Below are 26,465 nucleotides of genomic sequence, written 5' to 3' on the forward strand. Positions count from 1 at the left end.
CCCGGATGACCAGGCTGCAGTAAATCTTGCATTGGGTAACAATGCAAAAAACGTAGTCAACTGCAACAATAAACAGGTCATACCCAAAATTGTTCAAGAAGTCCAAAACGGAGAAGGCGCAGCTTTGTATCTCAGCCAGTTGTTCATTGCAGATGATGACATGCTTCAGGTGCAGGTGCTGGTCCGCTGAATAGTTCCAGTTCGTCCTTCTCCCTCATTTCACCACCGGCCAGGTAGCCAGAAAGGACAGTAAAGAAAAGTATGAGGTCTGCATCAATTATAAACTCTCAAATAGAAGTGATTTTTAAGTCTAGATTTAACAACTTTCTTATCTTGAGAGGCAAAACATTCCACATCACTGAGGCCGGGATGGAGAACATTCTTGAGTTTGCAGATTTCTTCTTGGCTCTTGGACTCCCACATAGACCTGCATTCTCCCCCAAAAACTTCTCATCTAGCAGATCTTGCTTTGGAGCTGCAAGCAGCTCTTTGGCACTTCCTAGTGGCTCCCTGGTGCTTTAAAAAATGATAATGCAATGATTGGTGGTTTCTGTAGGACAAACAGGACACATTTTTCTTTCCAATAAATATAGATGGATACAGTATGTGTTTCCTTCCTTATAAGGCTTTTATTTTTTTGAGGCTCTGGATATAGATATATATTTTTGGTCCTATATGCCTCTTTCAACATTCTGGGTTGACGACTACTGATTTAAAGGAATGTAAGTGCAGTTTTCCATAACGTTCACATGATGCCAACAATGTATCATCTGAAGGGAAGTGGATTGTTTCCTTTATCCATTCAGTTGTGTAATAAAGCAGCATTATTTTTAAAATAATAATTTAACGGAACAAAAGGTATCTGTAAAAAAAAAACTCTTTAAAAAATAGTCTCGACTGGACTTGACTTTTTAAAGTACAGTAATTTTATTTGCTAAACAAATGCTCGAGTCGGTAAATTGTGCTTTGTCCTTTGGTTTCAATGTATAATAGAGTATTTAATATATAAATAAAGAAAAGTTTCTACTTTGTTGGTTTTGACTATCACGGGATCTTTTTGGAGAGCAATTCCCCCCCACGAAAATAAAAGGGATTACTACAATGCTGAATTTGCAACCTTCCGTACGTACTGCACTTTGAATCCGAACCTGCGGACTCATTAATCAACTTGATCTAATGAGGTCTGTCTGATCCAGATTTAAACAACGTTTGCTACTCTCTCTACAGCGCTGATGCATGCGTTAGTCTTCGGTAACGTGACAGCCATCATCCAGAGGATGTACTCCCGCTGGTCCCAGTATCACACCAGAACCAAAGACCTTAAGGACTTCATACGAGTGCACCACCTCCCGCACGGCCTCAAGCAGCGAATGCTGGAGTATTTTCAGACCACGTGGTCAGTCAACAACGGAATTGACTGTAATCAGGTACATGTGAGAGGTTCTTTCTAACACCTTTGCTTTTTTAAAGAAATTTGCTAGGTAAACTATTCTAACAGGCTTTAAAGGTTTATAAAAAAATGTTTTTTTTTCAATTAGTCACAGAATGTGTAGTGTTCCTCCGCACAATCATGCAAATGTGTTCCAAAACATTCCACACACAATGAATCTTGAGAAATTAACTCTCAAAGTCGACAGTTTGACCTCATATCTCCTACAGCTGTGACGTCACTGGAAAACAAAGAGGACTTAAAAGAATGGCGCGATTGTAGTATCAGCCAATGCATAGTGTTCATTTCTGTTTGAAGTAATTGGAACATTGCTTAGCATGGGGGACGTCTTGCTGGTTTGTCTGAGTTGTGTGTTTTGAGCCTCTAAATATGCTTGTGGTAGGTTTATCTTTCGTCGTGTACAGAGTTTGTTCCTATTTTGCCTTGCCTCCTTTAAGGTATGTGATTGTGACTTGTGTTTTTGGCTGTTGTCTTGCAATTAATATAATATTCTCCAGAAAGCTTCCCATTAGAGTGCTTCCAGGTTAGCCAATTTGCAGTTGGTTAGCTGGATAGCCTGCCTGTCGTGCTAATTGTTTTTTTCCCCGGCTAGGTTCTTGTTTGTTGCAGTGATTTTTTTCTTTGTTGTTAGCTCCCGGTAATCCTGGCTGCTTACTGCAGGTTTTTGGTCAGCCAGTCTCCCATTTCTTCCGCCGATTGGTCCCTGTTAGCCATTTTAAGTAGCTGGCTAGCCTGCCGTGTCCCGACTGGTTTAGCCCCTGATAGCTCTCCGTGTGTTAGTTAGCCCCATTATAGCTGCTCGCCATTTGTTGTACGATTGCTGCACCCACCTGCGACACAACGCTTAGGCATTCTCCACTAAAATTACCAAGCCTTTGCTGTAAATACTCAAAACCTTTTCACCTATTTAACACGTAAACCAATATAGTGACTGGCTTGCTATGCCGGTGTGCTTCAAATGAAATTCACAGTTTAGGAAGTCAAAGACGAGACAGACTGTCTTCAAAATGCATTCTCAGAAAATAATTTATATATATCAATGACATATATTCTGTAGATATATATCAATGACATATATTCTGTATATATATATATATATATATATATATATATATATATATATATATATATATATATATATATATATATATATATATATATATATATATATACACACATATTTGTAGATATGATGCAAAAACATGTACTACTTTCTCACATTTTGTGTGTTTTATAATTTGGCTATCTCTTTAATTGGAGTTTGTATGGGAAGTACAGTGCCTTGCAAAAGTATTTACCCCCAAGAACTTTTTAACATATTGCCATTTACTCTAAATATTTTCTACGAATCAACAACACACAATCGTGAAAAGAAACAAAACTTTGCATTGTATGCAATGGAATTCAACCATAGGTTGTGGCAATCAGGGTGACAACACTTTACCACTGAACCACCAGTGTTACAGATGACATAAATAAAGGCATTAAAGTTTGTCCCTTTATCACATGATTTTTATTCACGGTGCTAGAAACACTGATTTGCATGGTGGCATTTGATAGGTTAAACAGTCTCTCCACTTCACCACAAATAAATGTTAAATAATTGATACAACAAAATACCATACAACCTCTACGGACATGTACTGTACATATTAAACTACAACAATATTGATGCTCAGGTTCGATTCCTATTGCATTACAATGTTTTGCAATTTTAATCAGCGACACTTATTGACTGATCAACCAATATATGCCTTAAGTGTAAAAAGCAAATAAACACAGTAGCTTTTACTCTTGTTTCAGACGCCTTATATATATCCGTGCGCTTTATGTATGAAAAATATATAACAAAAGTCCATTTTTTGGGGGGTTGCCCTTTAAAATCTGGAGCGCAACATTGTGAAGAAAATACAATACAGTGGTACCTCTACTTACGAATTGAATCGGTTCTGGTATTAGCTTCGTAAACTAAAAACTTTGTAATTAGAAACTCATTTTAAATGTCAATGCTTTAAGCCCCTCAAAAGTACAGTTCATTTTTTTTATAAATCATAAAAGAGCATCAAAACATGAAACAAATATATGTTAATATTCGATTCCCGCACAATAAACACAAAACAAGCGGCACATTATGTAAAAACAAAGAATAAAGGAAATATTTCATTACTTTTTTGCCTGGCGTTTCTTGGAAAACTGATCCAATGACGTCAGCTTTTTCCAGCTTTTGATAATTCGTGGGAAATGCGCTAGGCAGACATAGCGATAGCCCGACTTGCCAAGCACTTTTTCCGAGGGATTCCTTTCTCAAATTCCAAGACTTTTTGGAATTTTGCTCAAATGACTTCAATTTGGGCTGATCAAATGAGGGCGGCGTCCTCCTCGCTGCCATCTTGCGGGAATGAATGAAAACTTTATCTCAAACATTGAAATAAAAACGGGACAAAAACAATGACTCAACAGCAAAATAATGTTATCATAACATGCTCGAAAAGGGGTAGTCAGAAGTGGACGCTTATTTTCCCTACCCCTTCATCTTCCCTATTAATTACATTCTATAGATAGCTCCTCTTTTGTGTCAAAATACAACACATTACATAGGCCAGATATCAATAATTGTAATAATAACAATAGTCACATATTTTATACACTAATCATCGTAGTACCCATCCCTCAAAGTATCACTAGTCACCAAACATCACTGCGACACCAATGATAATAACAACAATAGCAATAACATTAATAATAATAGTTTTGATATAACAATAGCAACAATAACAACAAAGTTAACCATAGTTGTAAACTCAGTATTTCCAATCTCCCGTATCACTCATACACCTTTTCTCTGTATTCCGCCAGTAATGTTTTTTTGTATTTAAATTTGAACACTTGAATAGTTGGACATTGTTTGATCTCGTCTTGTAAATTGTTCCAAAGTTTGACTCCACACACAGACACACACATACTTTTCCTGGTAGTTCTCACCTTTGGGATTTTGAATTTACTACAGCCCTTAAGTTATAATTTCCCTCTTTCTGAATGAATAATTTTTGGATGTTTTCTGGCACTGTGTTTTGGTTGACCTTAAATAGCAGTTGTGAAGTGAAAAAAAATTACTAAATCATCCAATTTTTGCATGAATAAAATATTGGTATGATCCCGATATCCTACACTGTGTAGGAACTAAACTATGCTTATCCTGTGACTGTGACACGAAGAGCATGCTGGGATACACGCATGCGCATCAGGTTTTCCAGGCAGTTTTGAAATTATAGCCAGATTGTTTACAATCGGGAAACTCTGAGAGCAGTTGATAGCAGCACGTACCGTATTGGATTTTGTATCCTGAAAGGCCTTAGTAACTAGAGGCAATGTTTTCTCCTTTAGGTACTTTGTAACTTGAAACTTTTGTATTTAGAGACATTTGTAAGTACCACTGTACATTGTTATGAGAAATTGGAATTGTTTCTTGAAAGTTGCATGTTCTCAAACAGGTATTTCCGGACTAATTTCGAGGACGGTCTCACTTTGATCAAACCGAGGTGGGTAGGAAGCGGGTAGGAGGGGGTAGTAAGCGGGTAATAGCATCTCTTGGCCGCAGGCAGCGAACGGCTTGCCCGAGACAGCTGTCACCATCGCAAGGCGACGCCGAGACGGAGCGATGCTGATGAATCTCAGACAGATGAATTAAAGATGAGCTTCTTGATTACAGTCGGCGAGGCCATGATGGCTCATTGATCAGTCTTATGGGGTGCACAGCTCCAGATTTTGCTCCTGACAGGGAACGAGACAGGCAGCTGACACGTTTACTGATTTTTTTGGTAAAGATGCTTATTGTACCATCTGATACTAAAGATTTGGGAACAAAACAGTTGAACCCCAGTGATTTGGGATCTAGTATTAGGGCTAGTGTTATCCGGCTTTTCTCTAAAGACCGAATGACGCTTTACACCAGGTGTCTAAAACTAACAGCCCAGGGGCCATATGCAGCCCGCGGAATGATAGTATGAGGCCCCGTGTTCATTTATAAATGTTTTAAAAAACTTGTAAGTAGAGAGATTTGCATTTGTTTTACATAAAATTAGCCTCACTCAGATGTAGCTGACATCATCGTCAACCTTCTTGCTGCTACAGGGAACCCCAAAAACAAAACAAAAACTCTTTTTTTTGGTCCCTGTTTTGCCTAGCTTTTTTTCTATTGTTTCTATTCATCTTTTTCCTTTTCCCCTTTCCTTCCATCTTTTCCCCCTTTTTGCTTTCCATTTCTGCCTTTTTCTCTCTTTGCAAAAGGCTGGGCACAAAAAAGTTTTTGTGTTTTTTTTCCACTTCAAGTCCCTGTAGTTTGTCTTCTTTCTTTTTAGCACTCGTTTTGGGTTGCGCGGCACAACAAAGTGACATCTAGTGCTCAAATAATACACACTGTCCCTTTCACGTAAGTGCAGCCCACGTAAATCATGGATTAATTACTAATTTTCACATTCATTCTTGATATTTTTTTATTTTTAGGTTTTGTGATGCATTTTTCTAAAAGGATATCTGAGTAGATACCCCGGGTTTTTTTAGAGTGAAATCCCAATTCTCCACAACCTCACCCAGACCCTACTTCTGGCGGCCCTCAAGTCAATTGAGTTTGAGACCCCTGCTTTACACCGGAATACATTAGTTGCCAGATGATGAAGGTGCTGTAGCTGTATCTGTTTCATGTTGGGGTGGAGGGGCAAACCCCTACCCCACAAAACAAATATAAAAAGTATACATGAAATCCAGAGTGGCTTGTACAAAGACGAAAATGAAATTCGTTCTTAAATTTGAGCTTGCAGCTTTTAATCAGGTGTGTCCTGTAGTCCGTGATTCACGGTAGTATAATAGTATGAATTATCCGCTTATGGTGCGACTTATACTCCAGTGCGACTTATGGATGTCTTGTTTCTTTCCGATTCTTTATATTTGAGGTAGTCATCTGAAAAATACACAGATTTCATACAATCAGCATTAGCTTTTCCTGAACATAAAATTTCTAAGCTCCACAAAGTGGATGCTCAATTCCATAGTGACTTTCCTGACTCTTTGCTAGTTGCTGAAAGACTTCCCGGACGAGCTCCGCTCGGACATCACCATGCACCTCAACAAGGAGATCCTGGAGCTGTCCCTCTTTGCCTCGGCCAGCCGCGGATGCCTGCGTTCCCTTTCGCTGCACATCAAAACAACCTTCTGCGCTCCTGGGGAGTACCTCCTTCGGGAGGGTGACGCCCTTCAGGCCATCTTCTTTGTGTGCTCCGGGAGCATGGAGGTCCTGAAGGATGGCATGGTGTTGGCTATTCTTGGTAAGATTTTACGTGGGTATATAGATCCTTTCTGTGTTTGTAAATAAGTGTGACAAAACCGAGCTGTGCGTGCATTGTTAAGGCAAAACGGCAGAATACAGTATTCCCCCCGGGACTTTTTGTTATATTTCCATATTTCAGACTTCAAACCCAAAAATCAACAACACGTGCAATACAATTGTGAAAAAAAAACAATTTATTCGACATTTCATATTGTGGTAACAAATAAAAAAACTTTCCCTAGGTACGGTGTACGACGACAATGGTTTGTTTTGCCAATCCGCTTTTGCTTTTATTAGGTCCTGTGAAAAGTGCAGCAGCAGCTTAGATAATGAAGCTTCGAGAGCGTCACCGTGATGAAGTCGCCTGCTTTTAAATGAGCCCGTTGTTTAGCGGCGGCTCCAATGACATCGCATTTAGGCGGAGGCCATTTTTCAACATACCTCAGCTGTGAAATCCAATTTAGGAATCTGCTCATTGTCATATTTTCATCCGACCGCCGCCAAAGGCATTGCGGTAGCTGTCGGTGACTTCATTGGGCGGATGCCGAATAATCAAGGTTTGACTGAACGTGTCCTGGCCCAGTGTTTATTCTAAAAAACTTTGTTTTATTTCTTGGTTTTTCTATGTCTGTGTCGTTTTGACTATCCCGGGGGTCTCCAACACGGTGATCCCCAAAGTCAGTGGAGGCATCTGCGGAGCTGTTCTGAAATTAGCTCACCAGTGCTGGGTCATTGTAATTTTCCAAAATTATTTTTTGAACGAGTCTATTAAACCTGGTTTGACCTGGCAATAACATAGCACCAGCATAGTAGCAGTATTTGAAATAACGTCTTCCCAGACGCCCGGGGCGTGCATATTTTACGTCGGGCGCACAACTTACACAACGATGTCTGCCCGGATGGCCGACCACTTTTTCTAGAAAAAAAAATCTTTCGTTTTTATTTTTCATTTGTTTTTTTCAAATCAAACGTTTGCTCTATTTCGATTTCGAAATCTTCGTTCGGTTTGGAAATTTCGGAATTTCGGTTCGTTTAGCAATTTGCATACTCGGCAGACGATCAGAGGCCCAGTCGAATAACTTCATGCTTCCGGACTTTCCCCGAGTGTTAGGGGGTCGCGCATTTGCATATCATTTTCCAAAGTAGACGCACAGAGAACACAAGAAAATTGGAGAAGTTATTAAGATTTGTCAATTTAATAGCGCTCTTGTGATATTGCGGTAAGACATTTTACATTTTGTGAGGTCATTGCGCACGCACCATATTTCCTTTTGCTTTTGTAGATTGCCATGTTGTATTGAATGGAGCCGTGTTCTTGTTTTGCTTGCTGTTGAGGAATAAATATGCTTAAAGGGTGAACCACAATGTCCAGCTTATCTTCTCACGCAAGAGGAAACTGCACACTCTGACATATCCTTAACAGAAGTGGTTCGGAATCAAGCCAAAACCTCAGCCCCAGAAGAAATATTCGAAAGAAGCTATCAAAATTGATGACGCTACAAAACGTAAACGTACATTAAAAGCATCGTGGAAAGATGCAAACATTGCATGAATGAAGATTAGTAAATACAGGTACATACTGATGGCAGATGGAAAACAGTGATGTCATATACATGCAATGAATGTTATAAGTAGATTTATTGAATAAACTTAATTCTAAAGTGTTGTTCTGTTATATATTCTGATTATCAATCCTTAATACTTTGCCACAATCTTTTTTTTTTTTAGTTGTCTTATGTGTTTCAAGTTGTGAAAAATAGGGCAAGCAACTTTATGGCTGGGCAGGCAACTTTTCAGAGTTGTCTGCCCAGGTGTCCGGTAACTTATTGTCACGGGTTTCAGACACTGATAGTAGTAACATTATAAGTATTTTTTTTTTAGAAAGTCAAATAAATTCCAGTACATGGGCTTCATGAACAAAAAAAGTGTTCAAGTATTGATAATAATTTTTAGGCAATCAATTAAGAGAGTTGAATGAGAATTCATTCGTATATTAAAGAAATGTATTTATCTTACAGGAAATACAACAAACTAAATTCCAATTTATGGGTTGTATAAATCTCATCTCATCTCATCTCATTAGCCGTACCGCTTATCCTCATTAGGGTCGCGGGGGGGCTGGTGCCCATCCCAGCCATCTCCGGGCAGTGGGCAGGGGACACCCTGAACTGGTTGCCAGCCAATCGCAGGGCACACAGGGACAGACAACTCATTCGTTCATTCATACCTAGGGACAATTTGGACCGGCCAATTCACCTGAAATGCATGTTTTTGGAACGTGGGAGGAAACCGGAGTGCCCGGAGGAAACCCACGCAAGCACGGGGAGAACATACAAACTACGCACAGGAAGTCTGGAGCTGGATTTGAACCCACGACAGGTTCCCATGACATGAACTGTGCCGCACAAGCGCTAACCACTGCCCCACCGTGCTGCCTATGGTTGTATAAATCAAATGTAACAAAAAAAATATTTTTTTTTTTTTGTAGCTAGCTATCTTCCTACCTTTTAAGCTATTTATCGAGCTAGCTTTTTACGTCTTTTTGCCTCATATATCTCGCTAAGATTTGACCTTCTTTGCTCGTTATGAAGCAAAATGTCTGCCTCTTTTTTAGATAGCCAACTAGTTTTGTTTTTTGCTTTCTATCTGGCTATTGAGATGGCTTCTTGCTCTTTTAGCTAGATATCTTACTAACTAACAAGTTACCTTTTAAGCTAATTAGCAAGCCATTTAGCTAAGTTAATATTTTAGAAATTCAAATCAAACTGGGTGCCCATTGCGCTAATTAGGAACAAAAAGTTGCACGACTCTTGAAGAAGCTTGGAGACCTCTGATCTATCCTGTTAGTTGGAGTTGCATTGGAATCCTTTCATTAGCCTCATGTTGACATGAAACGCAACACAAATGAGCTAGCGATAACTTCTGATTAATTAGCAGGAAAACTTTTGGCAAAGATGCAATTCTGCACAAATCAAAGGTGTACTTATTCCGAAAAATAATCGTGACGGTCCTGCAGTTTTGTTTGAAAGCACTTTTAGAGGTCTTAATGAGAGGTAACTATTATTATCCACGTTTTATTTTTTCTTTTGTGGTATTTTCATGAGCATAGGGCGCACTGTGTGAAAGGGTGCAGTCTCTGTAGTTGCTTCTATTTCTGTATTTAAAACATACATAAGGCGCGCCGCACTATAGGGTGAGGGTGCCATTTGCTTGTTGCTGCGTTACATAAGACAAGCATACAAGTGTGCGTTCTTAAAAATACAACAGAAGCAAAACTTTTCCTTGTGGTTTATCAAAGTGGGTAAACCATGGATAAAACACCAGTTTTTAAATAAGAGCTTGTGTAAAACAAAACAAAAATCTGAGACTTTTGTGTACTCCTTATGCTTGCAAAAATACGGTAATCAATATTCTATGGTGTCATCCATATGACATTGATCGCTCCTTAGTGCTACCTGACACTTTTCATAAACGTTTGATAACGGAAAAATACGTGGTTTCTTGTAGGACAGAACCAACGGTATATGCAGTTTTCCATAACGTCTACATGATGGCCCCATGTATAATGTGAAGTGGAATCGTGTCCTTAATACATAGTTGTGCAATAAAATGGCAAAATTATTTAACAGTTAAGCCCAGTACTTTTACTTACTAAACAAATACTCGAGCTTGTAAATAGTTTTTTGGGGAGTAATTATGAATAAAGGTTTCTACTTTGTGGGTTTTGACTATGGTGGGACGTTTATGGAACGCAACCCCCATGAGAAGTGAGGGATTACTGTCTTCCCTGCACCTAGGTCAGTTACTCAGGGTTTGAATGGGTGCTTGAAATCCTTGAAAGTGCTTGAATTCAACTGTTGTGTTTACAAGGTCAGGAAAAATGATTGCCATTGCCATGTTTCTGGGAAGCCTGACTCAATAAATGAAGAAAAATTGAAAAAAGGTGCATGAAAATGACGCTGACAGGCCTGCTCTGGTGGTTTGCCATTATAGCGTTGTCATGTGAAGCGTCACTGCCCTCCACTGGTCGCACCCAAGAGGACAACTCTATTTAGGAACTTTTGCCTCGGCTCACTGGGAAGAGCCAAATCTGAAACGGTTTCTCTGTTTTTTTTTTGTTTTTGATTTGGTTATTTTTAATCAATAATAACATAACATTATTCACCGAAATATTGAGTAATTAGTAATTTCATATGTTTTACAGGGAATCCCTGCAAAACACATGAAACATAAATCAAAATATTTATCTAGCTACAAAAAAACATATTTGTAAGATACAAAACAATTTTAGATTTTTACCCACTTGAACATATTTAAAGTCAAAATCCCTAAAAAGGCGAAACATTAAAAAAAGAAAAATATTAACTCTTTAGTGCTATAAATAAATGATAGAATGTAAGAAAAAAACTATTTTCAGTTCTATTCTAACCAATTTTTATTCAGATTATCTGAAAAATACACCCAAAAAAATTAAAATAAGTAAAACAAAAAGCAAAAGATTAGCAGTCAATACTATTGAAAGGTTGAATGCACTCTGCTTCGGTGCAATCAATATAATTGAAATGAGTCCAAATTTGGCTCATTTTTCTGTTTCTACACATACATTCTTTCTTTTTTAGTCTTCTGCAATTAATGCCATCATCGTCAACACCTATTGAGCCCTTTCCGAGTTTGTAACCACGTGTGACGCGTTCAAGCTGCGCGGGCATTTTTGATGCAGAATGTCAGAATTCATGTCAGTTTATAGCAGCCCATTGAAACGCGAAAATTGTAGACTATAGAAATGAACACCTCTAAATATCCTGCTAGCCGCAAGATAGTGAATTTATTTCAGTCATCAAACACACCCAAAATCTGTGCTGGATTTTGTCCCTTGAAGGTACTGGAAAAATTGGCCTTGAAATTGCTTGAAGAGTGCTTGAATTTGGTGTTTGGACCCTGTATACTGTATGTATGGCACTAAAGTCTTCAATTCACAAAATCCAATCAAAAGCAACCCCAATTCCAGTATTTTAGTACACAAACATCTGCCGGAAACGACATCTCGCCTTGGATCGATAATCCTATTCTTTGCTCATAATTCGTGACGTTTGTGTTCGTTCTATGCAAGTCCCTCCAGGTTGAAAATAATTTAATTGCGGTGGAGTCAACCGAGGACGAAACTTGTAAAGTTTCAAGAGGGGGAAAATAAGGAGAAGGATGAGTATGGCTATTTATGTCAAATATCATGGGAGGGGGGAATACACAGTAGGTGCAGATAAATGAGGGAACCATCAACTTAGAAAAAGCAGCTGGAGGAAAAGCTGAACCGACACACCATCAATAAAAAATAATCACCTTTTTTTATTGCCTTTGAATAAGCACTACTTTATTTGCGTTTTGTGACTTATGAAACAAATATTTTTATCAGGCTAAGAAGAAGAGTACTTAATTGTCAGGGAAGACCAGAACAGAGCAGGAGACCCCAGAGCGTTCGTACAATTCTTTATTTGGGGAAGCGTAAGGGTTAGCGGGAGACGTGATCAATCGTAGCGTGGGACGAAGGCAGATCGAGTTTACCAGGACTGAAGAGAAGATCGTAGCGTGGACGGAAGCAGGTCGGATCGAAGGCAGACGGGCAGAATCAAGTAAACAACAAGGCAGGTAATCGGGAGTGTCTTACGAATACAGGAGTAATCCTCAGACACCCATGTCTCGGTGTAGAATGCTTAAATAGCGAACATAACCCAATCAGAAGGCGCACTCCAGCGCGCCAGATGATTACCCCAGGTGGCTCCACTTAGGTAATCATGACATTAATATCTTGATGTATAACCTAAAAGCATTAACTCTCCCTAAAAACTCAAATACAACACAAAATTGCCCCGAAAAGCACTGTATATTGAAAAGTACTCGTATAACCAAAGGGCTGATCATCTATAACAAGTGTAAAACCCTCTCACATAATGGAAAACTATAAAGGAGCTCTTGTTTTTGTCAGGACCAGAACGGAAACAGGACCCAATTGCGTTACGTTTCTCACAAGTTTTATTGAAAGAGAGAGGAAGGGCTGCGCCCACGATCCGGTGTTCACTGGGCACGGGAAGCAAGTCGCTCTCGTACTCAGATTGTGATCCGAACATGGAAGTGGATCTTCCGTAGCAAGCGATGGCGGTGTTAGGGGTGGAATACTGGTCGGTAACCGGGACTGGGAGAGCAAGACGTGGCCGGAAACGAGTTGTAAGCCAGAATGGGAGAGTAGACGTAGTCGGGAACAAAAAGGGGTCGTAAGCCAGGACGAGAGAGCAGACGTGGTCAGGATCCAAGCAGGTCATAGCCAGAGACAAACGGGATCAAAACGGGACAGGCGGGAGACAGTGTCAAAAAAGGCTAGCCTAGTATAGCAGACTGACTCTATAGCATATGAATAACCTATACTTTTCTTGGACAATATCTCTGTATTATTTGTGATTGCAACACCCTTTGCTCTCTGGTCATCCTGGAAGGGGGATGCCACATGTGCGGTCCCTTCTCAAGGTTTCTTCATTTTCCTCATGTTGAGGTTTTTGAGTTTTTCCTTGCCTTCATGTTGATTCCAGATCAGGGGATGGTGTAATAATAGTCTGAAAAAATAGTCTGTGTAATAACCTGTGAAGCCCTTTGAGACTCTTTGTGATTAAGGGCTATACAAATAAAAATGACTTGACTTGACAACAGGGGATTGACAGGACTGGGTTCAAATAGTGACAGGAAGCCGATCAGAACCCGCGGCGGTTGGCGCCAAATGAGCGGGCACACGTAAATCACATCGGTAATAATGCCAGTTTTGTGTTTTTTATGTTGTTTTTTTAAAATAAAAGTCTAAATGGAATTTTTTTCCTGTTACGAAACAAAACTGATCTTAATGGATTGAATGAGGGATTTTGGTGAGATATTCATTTTGGTTTTGGATGGTTACAAAAGAGTTTTTGTGTCATAAGTGAGTTCTTTAGTGGGTAAATGTAATTTTTTTGTTTTTTTTAAAGTAATTCTTAGGGGGAGGAGTTATTACGCGAGAGGTCCTTTATAAGTAAATGTTCTTTGTTTTTGTTTTTTATTTTAGTGAGAGTTACTGATTTTGTACAGATTTTTTTGGGTCCTTTTTATATAAGTGAACACTTTAGTGGAGTGTTTTTGATGTATGTATTATTTTTCCGTTTTTCAAACGTAACGTATGTGAGTTTATTTGAAAGAGATCTCCTTTTTTGGGGAAGGGCCAATTTCAGGGCATGAGTTTTTGGGTTGGGTGAAGGTGTTTTATATATCTTATTTATGTTTTATGTGTTTTATGAAAATAACTGTTGGTTATTATTTGCAGTGTTAGTATCAAAATAAAGAGAGAAGACATAAAATGGATTTTGAATTTGCAAAGAGGACAGCGAGAGAAGCCTTCAGATAGGGAATTTTCCCCCGCTCTTGAGTAGAAACATATCTGTAAGCAACTTGTTTTTGTTTTTTTAATGTGGCTTTTTTGACACAGTTTTTAGCTGAGAAGCCCTCTCTTTCATAGCCGAGAAGTGTTTGCGCATAAGTGAAAGTTAGTTTTTTTGTTTGTTTTTGGTCATCCTGGAAGGGGGATTACCTCATGTGCGGTCGCTTCTCAAGGTTTCTTCATTTTCCTCACGTTGAGGTTTTTGAGTTTTTCCTTGCCCTCATGTAGGTTTTAGATTAGGGATGGTGTCATAATAGTCTGTGGTTTGTGCGGCCCTTTGAGGCTCTTTGTGATTAAGGGCGTCACAAATAAACATGACTTGACTTTACTTAACTTTGCTGCTGCATGTGAAATTTTCTGGCATCGGGTTTTTTTTTTTTATAGGTAGATGTACAAGTTAGACAAAATCAGATTTATATCCTGAAAAAAAAAGAAAAGCCCACAATATAGATGTAATCGTTTTTTTCCCTCTATCTGGAGGGGGGGTTGATAATAGGGCAGCTTCTGGGTTTCTTTTTTACTTTTTATGGTGGATATTAGATGGTTTTATACATGTGTCAGTTTATACGTTTTAGATCATTTTTTCTGTCATTATTAATATTGTTTTTGGGTCCTGCCCATCTAACGTCCCCTTCTTCTGATATAGAGGTAACATCTTAATCCCAACTTTCACCCGGGCCAAACATAAAACGTTAATCATGATGTTCAGGTTGGGACGCGTTTCTTTTTTCGCTGACTTTTTTTTTATTATCCACCCTTGGTGGTTAATTTTTGTTTCTCCTCCTCTCTTTCTCTAAAGCTGCCATAAGGATGTACTGCTACTGATGTTTATGGCCCAATTTTCAACCTGTTAAAATTATGGACAGCCTTAAAATTTTCTGGGCAACTCTTTATAATTTGAATCTAACCTCTACAGACACAGGAATACAAATGACACAGTCTTGTTCACCTTCAATTTTGTTACAAAAGACAAGCTTTACTTCGTTATCATAAATCACCCCTCCTCCTCCCAAGGTTGTTTTTCTTTTAGGCCCGATTATACCTCTTTTCTGATATGCAGGACGTATGTGCCGCCCGAAACTGAGTCCTACTCGACGTGAATTTTGGCCCTGGTTGGGCCAAAGATGTCAATCATTATGTCTAGGTCGGGCAGAGCTTTTCTCTTACTTTTTTTTATCCACCCATCATTGTTCTTCTTTGTCCCTTTGCCTCTCTCTCTCTCTCTGAAAGTACAGCGCTAGATTTTCAAGGATGTACTGCTGCTGTGGTTTTTGTTCAAATATTAGGTCAAAATGACCGACGGCCTTAAAATTTTCAAGTCAGCTCTTTAACAAATAGGTCCATGAAGGAAAATTGTCAGCCCATATAACCTCTGTAAACACAGAAATATAAAAGATGTAAATGTTATTAATGTTTTGATTCAGTTTAATTTCGTTTAAAAAAACAGGCAAGTATAACCTCTCCGCCTCCCGAGTCCTCACCAAAAAATTTGAAATTTAGGATTGGCTCTTGTCCTGTAAATCAAGTAAAACGTTCGGGTTCGGGGCGGGTCAAGCTTTAATACCCACGAGCCTGGATCGAGCTGCATCTTAACCTTTATTCTGACATGCAGCATGTACGTGTCTCCCGAGCAGGAAAAGGAGACCTGATCGGAGCCAACCTGTCCTTAGACGACCGGGTGATCAAAACCAACGCGGACGTGAAAGCGCTAACCTACTGCGATCTTCAGTGTATCAACTTGAAGGGACTTTACGAAGTCCTGGACCTCTACCCGGAGTACTCGCATCACTTTGTGCAGGACATCCAGCAGGATCTCACCTACAACCTAAGGGAGGGACAAGAGACGCATGTGAGTGAAACAACACATCTGGTAACGCCGTTGACACCAATTTGCAGGGTCGGTACGGAGGTTTGCAATCCTTGAAAATGCTTGAATTTGAATGCTGTGTTTTCAAGGGTTGAAAATTGCTTGATTTTGGGGTGGATTGCTTTTAAATGCTTGCAATTGTGGCCATGTTTCCTAATATAAGTGTTGCCGTCGATCATTAAGTAGTCTTAAAAGGCATTAAATTTGTCATTTAAGAAAAAAGGTCTTAAATCCGATTTTTGAAAGTCTTGAAAAATGCGAACACATTCACCAGATTCATATTTGAACAAAAAAGTTTTGTAACATTTAAATGTTTTAATAATTTACCAATTGACACGCCGTGACCACTATCAAAACGGTGATGTGCTTTCAGTCGGGTCTTTCAGAGCAGATGCATGTCTTAAGTGCAAGAAATATTTTTGTTTTAATTGTGTTTTTTGTCAACTTGGTCTTAAATTTGATTTCAAAATGCATGAAAAAAGTCTTAAAAGTCTTGGATTCAACTTGCCTTAAGCTTTAAAAACCCGAAGCAAGTCTACTTAAAATGATGCCGACACTGCTCTCTGGTGGCTTTGCTTTGCCATTGCATTTCTTCTTGCCTCGTGATTAGTCCTCAAGAGTCCTTAAAAAGTGCTTGAAATCCTTCAAAATGTTCACATTTTAATGTTGCGTTTTCAAGGTGTGAAAAGAGCTAGAATTTGGGTAAAGTGCTTGTAAATGCTTGAATATACTAAATACATTTATTTTTACATACAGGGAGTGCAGAATTATTAGGTAAATGAGTATTTTGACCACATCATCCTCTTTATGCATGTTGTCTTACTCCAAGCTGTATAGGCTCGAAAGCCTACTACCAATTAAGCATATCAGGTGATGTGCATCTCTGTAATGAGAAGGGGTGTGGTCTAATGACATCAACACCCTATATCAGGTGTGCATAATTATTAGGCAACTTCCTTTCCTTTGGCAAAATGGGTCAGAAGAGGGACTTGACAGGCTCTGAAAAGTCAAAAATAGTGAGATATCTTGCAGAGGGATGGAGCACTCTTAAAATTGCCAAGCTTCTGAAGCGTGATCATCGAACAATCAAGCGTTACATTCAAAATAGTCAACAGGGTCGCAAGAAGCGTGTAGAAAAACCAAGGCGCAAAATAACTGCCCGTGAACTGAGAAAAGTCAAGCGTACAGCTGCCAAGATGCCACTTGCCACCAGTTTTGCCATATTTCAGAGCTGCAACATCACTGGAGTGCCCAAAAGCACAAGGTGTGCAATACTCAGAGACATGGCCAAGGTAAGAAAGGCTGAAAAACGACCACCACTGAACAAGACACACAAGCTGAACCGTCAAGACTGGGCCAAGAAAAATCTCAAGACGGATTTTTCTAAGGTTTTATGGACTGATGAAATGAGAGTGAGTCTTGATGGGCCAGATGGATGGGCCCGTGGCCGGATCGGTAAAGGGCAGAGAGCTCCAGTCCGCCTCAGACGCCAGCAAGGTGGAGGTGGGGTACTGGTATGGGCTGGTATCATCAAAGATGAGCTTGTGGGGCCTTTTCGGGTTGAGGATGGACTCAAGCTCAACTCCCAGTCCTACTGCCAGTTTCTGGAAGACACCTTCTTCAAGCAGTGGTACAGGAAGAAGTCCGCATCCTTCAAGAAAAACATGATTTTCATGCAGAACAACGCTCCATCACACGCATCCAAGTACTCCACAGCGTGGCTGGCAAGAAAGGGTCTAAAAGAAGAAAAACTAATGACATGGCCTCCTTGTTCACCTGATCTGAACCCCATAGAGAACCTGTGGTCCCTCATCAAATGTGAGATTTACAAGGAGGGAAAACAGTACACCTCTCTGAACAGTGTCTGGGAGGCTGTGGTTGCTGCTGCACGCAATGTTGATCGTGAACAGATCAAAGCACTGACAGAATCCATGGATGGCAGGCTTTTGAGTGTCCTTGCAAAGAAAGGTGGCTATATTGGTCACTGATTTGTTTTTGTTTTGTTTTTGAATGTCAGAAATGTATATTTGTGAATGTTGAGCTGTTATATTGGTTTCCCTAATGAAAATAAATAATTGAAATGGGTATACATTTGTTTTTTGTTAAGTTGCCTGATAATTATGCACAGTAATAGTCACCTGCACACACAGATATCCTCCTAAAATAGCTAAAACTAAAAAAGCCCCACTCCAACTTCCAAAATATTCAGCTTTGATATTAATGAGACTTTGGGGTTCATTAAGAACATGGTTGTTGTTCAATAATAAAATGAATCCTCAAAAGTACAACTTGCCTAATAATTCTGCACTCCCTGTACATGCACATCAGGATCAGACCTTAAAGCTACACCTTCACCCTAATACAGTATAAGAGTCCGATTGTTTCTTTTACACATACGCACGAGCAATAAGAAAAAGGAAATATTGATCCTGCTTTCTTGAACTTTGTCGTTTTTGGGTCAATCAATAGTGGAGCCTTTACTCGAACCGCCATTATATTGCTGCAGGCTTCTTTATCGTTTGCCACTGAAAAAGGAGAGGACACAAATGTTTTTGCATTGGTTGCGTTATCATATTAGCATGCACTTTAGACACGCATTTAGGGGTCACGAGTGTCGTTTAATATCGTGAATGCAAATGTATGCATGCCCTCGAATACACGTATGATAAACTCTCCTTTAATATGTGTATGTAAACCAGGGTCAGGCCACTATTTATCAATATAATCTCCATCAATATTCCTGCAGACATCTACTGTACAGGTTATATTGCTTTTTCTTTCTCATCAATTTGGTTTCAAAAACAAAATACAGTAGTTCAGACGCTGCCCAACTTAAGTATGTTTAAGGCTTGTACAAGTAACTTGTATTTTTATACTAAAAAATAAACATTTAATAAAATAATATGGTCGACAAAGATAAAGTAAGTTTAACTTACTTTTGGAAGATGGGCTTCAAGAGGTCCTCCTCACATTTTATATAATTTTAATTGTGGTGGAGTCAATAATTTTGTAGTATTTTTCAAGTATTTCTTTGGTAGTATTGTTGTAGTAGACACACATTTACAATGTGGACAAAGCTGACACCCAAAAGCATATTTGTATTAGTAGTACTTTATTTATCAGTCATTATACTTCAATTTCAGTTGGTCGGATGAAAAGCCTGTCTGGCTGCATGTGGCCTGCAGGCCGTAGTTTTTCCACCCCTGATGTAAAAAAAAAGCCTGTTTCTGTCGCTTCCCAGTCAGGTGTGAAAAGGAATGGCCGGCTGGTTCAAGGTTGCGTCTCTGAGGGCCAAGGGGTATGTGGCAAGGACACAAGGGAAGATTCCGATTGTCCGTCATCGGAGCAGAACAGAGCAGTGGCCCTCAGGGGCCCCAGGGGGTCGTCTCCGACTGATGAAGGGGCCGAGGGACGCGGCACGGGAAGGTCTTGCAAGAGGAGCTTGGATATTACGCCGCTCACTTTAGACCCTGCCCGACTTAGCCCCAGGTAGGTTGGAACGCTATACGGTTGGTTTCCCTTGGGTATGTGCTACCAAGATACATGCGTGACGTGTCCACGCTTTAGTCTCTATTCTCTCGGACAAAAGGAGGCAGCGATGAGCGTGTAACAGCATTTCAACAACACTTCTTTGTAAGCAAAAACTACAATTTTATATGAGTGACATCAGCGGTGGCCATCATACTTTGCCATTCGCTAATACACTTGTTTTCAGCCTAGCAGTGGATACGTGTTTTGTGCGTAGAAGAAGAAGACACATGTGTAAAAAGTCAGTGAATGGTGGAGAAGGGGGTGTCATGGTTTGGGGCATGTTTTCTTCAGCAGGAGTTGGGAATCTTGAATTCAAATGTCTATCGGAACCTTCTTCAACAGCACGTAGTTCGTTCAGTCTTCATACAGGTTATGCTCAATGTCTCACAGCAAAGCAGCTTCAGAATTTCTTTGAATGAATGAAATGGCCTGAGTCCTGATCTCAATCCAAGAGAACCTCCCGTGACAAAGTTATGGTCAAGGAAGCCACTACAATGAGCGAACTGCAGAGGAGGCTGGAGGAAGAATGGAGCAAAATCACAGCAGTGCCGTGTGAGAGACAAGTGCTATCTGGTGTCATTCACAGCAGGGACCTGTACACTTTCTACTCATTGCAACTGAATTTTTACCCACACCCAAAGTCTTTGTTGTTCTCTCATTTTGATCAGTGCCTGTTTTGAAAAATGCCTTTAGTCATTTTATGAAAAAAAGTTTTGTAGTACCACGATACAGTCACAATAAAATGTCACTTAACTGTGGAACAATGAGGACGGTATTATTTCATTTGGGACGGCATTAACGGCATATGTCTCCCATTTGCACTTGAAAACGATGAATCAAAAATACACACTGTCCCTTTAAGGAAAGGATTTCACATCATCCCGGGATATTAATACGTTCATTTTCAACCAATCCTAACCGAGAGGGGCAAACATATTTAGGTCTGTGGCCAGCTATTTATCATCACGCAGCAGACCCCTGATGTTGAGTGGAAGTAAAAGAATATGAAAGGAGAGTGGCACCTCGTTTTGCTTCACTTCCAAGTACCAAGAAAAGGCCACAAGAAAAGACAAAATGAGATTGCTGTGAAGGGAAAGAAGAGAGTGTATTGTTTTCTTGTCAAACAGACATTCCTAGCAATCGAGGCACTGAAAATGAAAAATGGAAGTGCAGAAGTAGTGGGCCCCCAAGAACTTTGACATATTGACACGTTTCAGGCTTTAAACTTATAGATTAAAAAACTTAAAATATTTTCCAAGTGTCAACAACATTTGAGACACAATTGTGATAATAAACCACATTTATTTGGGTGTGTTTCTAGAAGAGAAATATTTGCCCATTCTTCCTTTACGCAAGCTCAAGTTCCTTAAGGTTTGACGGTGACAATGCGTGCACAGCATTTCTCATGTTTCCACGAATGCTCGGATTGAGGTATGGCCATCTTAACACCTGTATAGTGTTAGTTTTAATCCATTTTATTGTAAATGTTGCTTTATGTCCTGTTGGAAGGTGAACCTTCACCCCATTCTCAGGTCTTTCTTGTCAGAATTGCCCTCTATTTGCCCTTATCTATCTTATCAACTCTAACCATCTTCCCAGTCCCTGCTGAAGAAAATCAACCCCAGACCACGATGCTGCCACCACCATGTTTGACAGTGTGTGGTGTGTTAATGGTGATGTGTAATTATATTTTTATGCCAAATGTAACACTTTGCTTTCAGTCCAAAAAGTTCAATTTTGGTCTCATCTGACCAGAGCCAAGGTTCCACATGTTATTTCTGTTTGCCATGTGGCCAAACGCTCCTGTTTACGGTATTCTTTTTTTCTTTGCAAGACACTGTCTAGTGCCTCACAAATGAAATTCCTGTGTGCAGGATAGTGGACGGAACGGAGGACAAAAGGACAGAGAAGTCAAAGCCTTCTTTCCGCTTGTCGCCCGATTTTGGTTGCCATGACCAGGATCCCAGCAGTGCCTCGGCATCCACCACAGGTGCCGCCGTCACCGAAAGCGACACAAAACGCAAAAATGCTTACTCTTCTCGGCCCTTTTCAGTCATGATTAATGCGATGCCGCAAAAAAAAAAAAAAGTCAAATCTAGCTGCCAAATGCCGTTTTCGAACCGGTGCCTCAGCACTCCCGAGACTGAATTGTAGCACTCTGTTCTCTTGTGACAGAAACCCAACACATCAGCACGGCCCAATTAGCCGCAAAAGCCGAAGAGACCAGAGGCCAACTTGGACATCTCAGCCAGCAGGCAAGTCTTTTGGCGATCTCTCCTCAAAAATGATAGAAAGCCAAAAAGACAGAAATTGGAGTTTGACAGGTTAGCGAGTGGTGCCCTGATTTTATACGTGATAAAACAAAGAGGGTGGAAAAAATGCACATACAACAATTAAGGTTTTGGGTTAACGTTTTGGTTAAGGTTAAGTGCTAGGGGGTTAGGGTAGGGTTAGTGGTTAAGAGTTAGGAGTCAGGGTAGTGTTACAGCCTATGGTGTTACAGGGTTGAGGTTTAATGTTAAGGATTTAGGAGGGGTTAGGGCAGAGGTTTGGTTTAGGTCTAGGGGATTAGGGTCTAGTGTTTAGGAGTTAGGGTTATTAGGGTTAGGGGGTAGGAGTTAAAGTTAAGGGTTGAGGGTAGGGTTTTAGGGTTAGGGTTTTAGGTTAGGGGGTAGGAGTTAGGGTTTAAAGAAAAGTATTAAACAGTTATTTTCATACCAAAGGTGTACAATTAGGTTATTTGCAGCTTTTTCCAAGTGATAACATTGTCTAAGAATCCCTTTTAACCTAAAAATGGCATATTCAATGCTAAATAGGGTTATGCTTTTTTCTAAATATGGACAATTCATTGTATCCCCTCTTAAATAGCAATTTTAATATTTAGCAACTGACATCCCAAAATGTGTTAGCTGGTTCATCCATCTTCCTGTTGACCTTGTCACCTTGCTGCTGCATCTTAACAGTTCATTCTTTGGGGTTATAAATACCAAATAATTACTAATACTGGTACAAGACCCAAGACCATGACCTGTGTCCTGACTAATGGAAAACATGGGGGAGGTCAATAACTGCTTGAATAATTGCACATTAATGACAAGAATGAAATTGTCGGGTCTAAAGCGACCATTTGCATGTGGGAGAGCTAAACAAAAATATTGACTAATCGTAGGAGGAAATTCAGGCAAAGACTTTTTAAATTTTCAGCTGCAGCTTTAGGAAGGTTGCTTTCGTCTCGACGGAAGGTTGCTTTCGTCTCGACGGTCGCGCCCTTACTGAAACCCTTCCCCCGCTGTGCTGTACTTTATTGAAGTCTCGCCGGGGTGGACAAAGAAACGGGAAAAAGAAACTCCCTCTGCCCCTCCCCTCCTGGACAGTACCAACATTTTTAAACAAAGAAACCGGATATAATCTGATTAGAAATACACACTTTTGAGCAAATATGTTTAAGCCTACTTTACAGAAATGACCCCAGTTAGTTTTTGACACAACAGAGTGAATCGGATAGTGGCCTGGTGCCGTGTTTTGGCTTATTGCCGCAGAGGCGACCACCTCACACGTTGCCTCTGTCTTGAAGGCGTGTCCGATTGGACTGTCGCTCTCACGTTTCTATATTCATCAAAACCTGACTTTGGATCGGGGGGTCGGGGAGGGATTTTTTCCCAGCCACTACAGTCAAGCAGTACTCGTTTTGTCTTTATTAAGACCGAGGACATATATCGTATTTTCCAGACTATGAGTCGCACCAAGAAACCTCAAATTGGCAAGAAATTTGAAAGTGCGCCATATATATTATAAGAAAATGGAAATGTAGAGATACAATTAAAAAAAAAAATACGGCCACTGAAATAAAACAAAAACATGACAACTCAAATACTACAAACATACTTTTACAGAAATACCAACAAAATGCTACTACGGAAATAATACAAAAATACTACTACAGTAATGTTATACTATAGAAATACTAGAGAATTACTAAAAAATACTAATACAAAATCACTACAAAAATACTAGAGAAGTACTAAAGAAATAATCCTACAGAAATACTTGAATAAAGGACTACATACTGCAAATACTACTGTACAAAAATATATCCATAGTAATACTGTACTACACAAATACATATACTGTTATGCTACAAAAAAAATACACCTCCAGAAATATTACAGAAAGGCTACATTAATACTACAGAAAGACTCCTCCAGTCAGTCATACTACAAAAATACTCCAGAAACACTACAGTAATACTATAACACAAGATTACTACAACTGAAATTCTACAACCATATTATTACAGAAATACTAGTAAAATACTCAACCAAAAAAATAGAAAAATACTACTATGAACATATTACAAAAAATACTCTGACAGTAATATTATAGAAGTACTAGAGAAATACTACAGAACTACTACAATTATACTACAAAAATACTACAGAACTATTACAAATATACTACAAAAATGTGACAAAAATAATCTGACAGTTGTACTGGAATACAGGAATAGTACTACATAAATACTACAAAAATACATACACAGTATTACTGCAAAAATACATCCACAGTAATATTACAAAAATACAACTTCGGAAATAATACTGAAAGTCTACTACAGTAGTAATACAAAAAAACACTATACTAATACTACAACACAAAATACTATTACAGAAATACTATACAAATCCTAGTATGGAAGTACTTCAAAATCACAACCACGGTAATTCTACAAAATCTAATATATAAAAAAAAGAAGAATGGAAATGCATAATTAGAATGAAATAATACTGCATAAGGTAACTGTTCTGCCTTTGAAAAACATACAGAGTGTTCTTTATTTATTTTGCGAAGCAACTCCTTGCTCTTATTCTACTTTGAATTCCATGTGCCTTTTACATGAACAAATATTTAATAAAAAAACATTTTGGGTGTTGCGCCTTATAACCCGATGCGTAAAATACAGTAACTCTATTTTGTGGCAAAGAAGTGTTCATCTCTCGGGGAAGCGGCAGTATCGGGTCATGCTGGGAGGTTGTGGTGTTCTCTCCTGGCTCGGCGCTACGCACGATTGAACTGATGAATGGCAACGAAGGCTCAGACTGACAACAGCAGATGGCAGCCCGGCACTGCTTTATCGCCCTCTCGCTGGGGGAAATCGAACCCCCAACCCCTCGTACCCGTTTCATTATCACATGTGGCAAGTCGAAGGAAACGACTCCAATAACATTTTAAGCATGGAGTTGCTGACGCGACCTTTCATCTTATGGCCTTTAGATTATTGTGGTTCCCTGCTCTCCGGATTCCCCAAAAAGAAGATCATATGCCAACTGTGGCAAAATTCAGCAAAACGTCTGCTAGCGAGTGGGATCACATGATACCAGTTTGATTATTGCTGCGTTGGCTCCATGTGCGTTTATGGATTGGTTTTAAGGGGCTTTCAGTAGCTTTTAGGTTTCTTATTGTACATGGTACAGCACTTTGACCAGTACTGTACAATTACATTTGGATTTGATAGTAGGATGATTACCACAATACAAGAAGTATCATGAGAGATGGCGGCCAAGGTAATGTGTGTTTTGTATCCACGGAAGCAGAGTACAGGGAAACCATTTAGTTTTAGTGCTCCCTTATTAGTTTTGTTAGCTAGCTAGAAAGATCGCTAGGGTTTTACACAAAATTTGCTGGTTTAAAGGATGAATACAAAAAAGGACTCTGTTTTAAACAGGGAAGAGAACAACATTTTCTTTTCAAACTAGAAGAAGACACTTGTTTTTAGCATAGGTTTTAAGACAACGGTTTTTAGCATAAAAGAAACACGTGGTTTTTACAGAGAAGAATGAAACACTTGTTTGAGCGTAGAAGACACCTGTTTTGGGCGTATAAGAAGACCGTTGTTTTCAGCAAAGTAGTACATGCAAATTTTCAGTGTAAAACAAAACGACACGTTTTTCGCACAAGAAAGCACGCAACTCGTGGATAAGGAATATTGTTTTATTGGTTCCAAACGCTTGGCAGTCTGAACGGAAGGGGTTCCAACAACATATTAAGGATTTGGTGACAAAACAGAGGGTCTAAATGTAGTCAGTGAAAACCATAGTAGTGAATCACATGATAATTGATGCAGGACCTGGTTTTGGTTTGTTCCTGCAGGTGCTAAACCTTAGCAGGGAAGTAGCAGACCTAGGCCAGGTGATGAAGCGAATGGCTCAGCTCATGGAGAGCTTCGTGTCATCCGGGCCCCAGACCACAATTACATACCCCAAGGACGGGCCCCCGGGGCCCGTCCAGCCGCCCCACACCCGCTACCCTTCCCCGGCCTCTTGTCGGACAGGCACGCCCCTGCCTTCCTCCCGGCACCGGGGGGATCCCTTAGCGGTGAGACACTGGGACTTTCCGCCCGGGCACGCACCGACTCGGTTTGCGGGACCACCCTCATCTGTCAAGCCTGAAGCGCACCTGACTTCCTCGCCCTTCAGCTCTCCTGGACTTCAGTCATGCAAAGAGTGGATTTCTACCTCCATCATGTCAAGGGTACGTAGTCCTCCTCCACCGGACCGGGGGGACGCCAGCCCACATTGCCGCTCCAGGCGAGGACTCGTGGAGAACCACCACAACCGAACAAAGACGTTGTAGCAGGACTTGAGGTAAGATCTGGCCCAAATAATCCAGCTTGACCAGACCCAGGCCCAAGGGTTTTGTAGCTTGTCCCCAACCAATTGACTTGTTTCGCAGGACGAGCCCAAAACAAACTCAAAAATTCATGTTTTGTATGTGAGGAGTCGGGAGGAGGAAAGGTGATTTATGATAAAGTCTGTCTTTTGTCACAAAAGTTCAACAAAACCGTACC

The 26,465-nt window shown here is 40.0% G+C and overlaps 1 protein-coding gene across 1 annotated transcript in view; it reads left to right on the forward strand.

Moving 5' to 3' along the window:
• The window catches only part of kcnh8 (potassium voltage-gated channel, subfamily H (eag-related), member 8), a 68,906-nt gene extending 42,641 nt beyond the window's left edge, over nt 1-26,265 (forward strand). The window contains exons 9-15 of the mRNA XM_088327869.1: nt 1,228-1,427; nt 6,522-6,771; nt 15,858-16,072; nt 19,332-19,579; nt 21,496-21,611; nt 21,797-21,876; nt 25,769-26,265. Coding sequence (XP_088183995.1) covers nt 1,228-1,427; nt 6,522-6,771; nt 15,858-16,072; nt 19,332-19,579; nt 21,496-21,611; nt 21,797-21,876; nt 25,769-26,251 — 1,592 coding nt within the window. The 3' untranslated portion in view covers nt 26,252-26,265. The remainder of the gene's footprint in view (nt 1-1,227; nt 1,428-6,521; nt 6,772-15,857; nt 16,073-19,331; nt 19,580-21,495; nt 21,612-21,796; nt 21,877-25,768) is intronic.
• The last annotated feature ends 200 nt before the right edge of the window (nt 26,266-26,465 follow it).

This window comes from Urocampus carinirostris, chromosome 2 (genome assembly GCF_059441175.1).
Source record: "Urocampus carinirostris isolate Australia breed hairy pipefish chromosome 2, RoL_Ucar_1.0, whole genome shotgun sequence".
NCBI lineage: Eukaryota > Metazoa > Chordata > Actinopteri > Syngnathiformes > Syngnathidae > Urocampus > Urocampus carinirostris.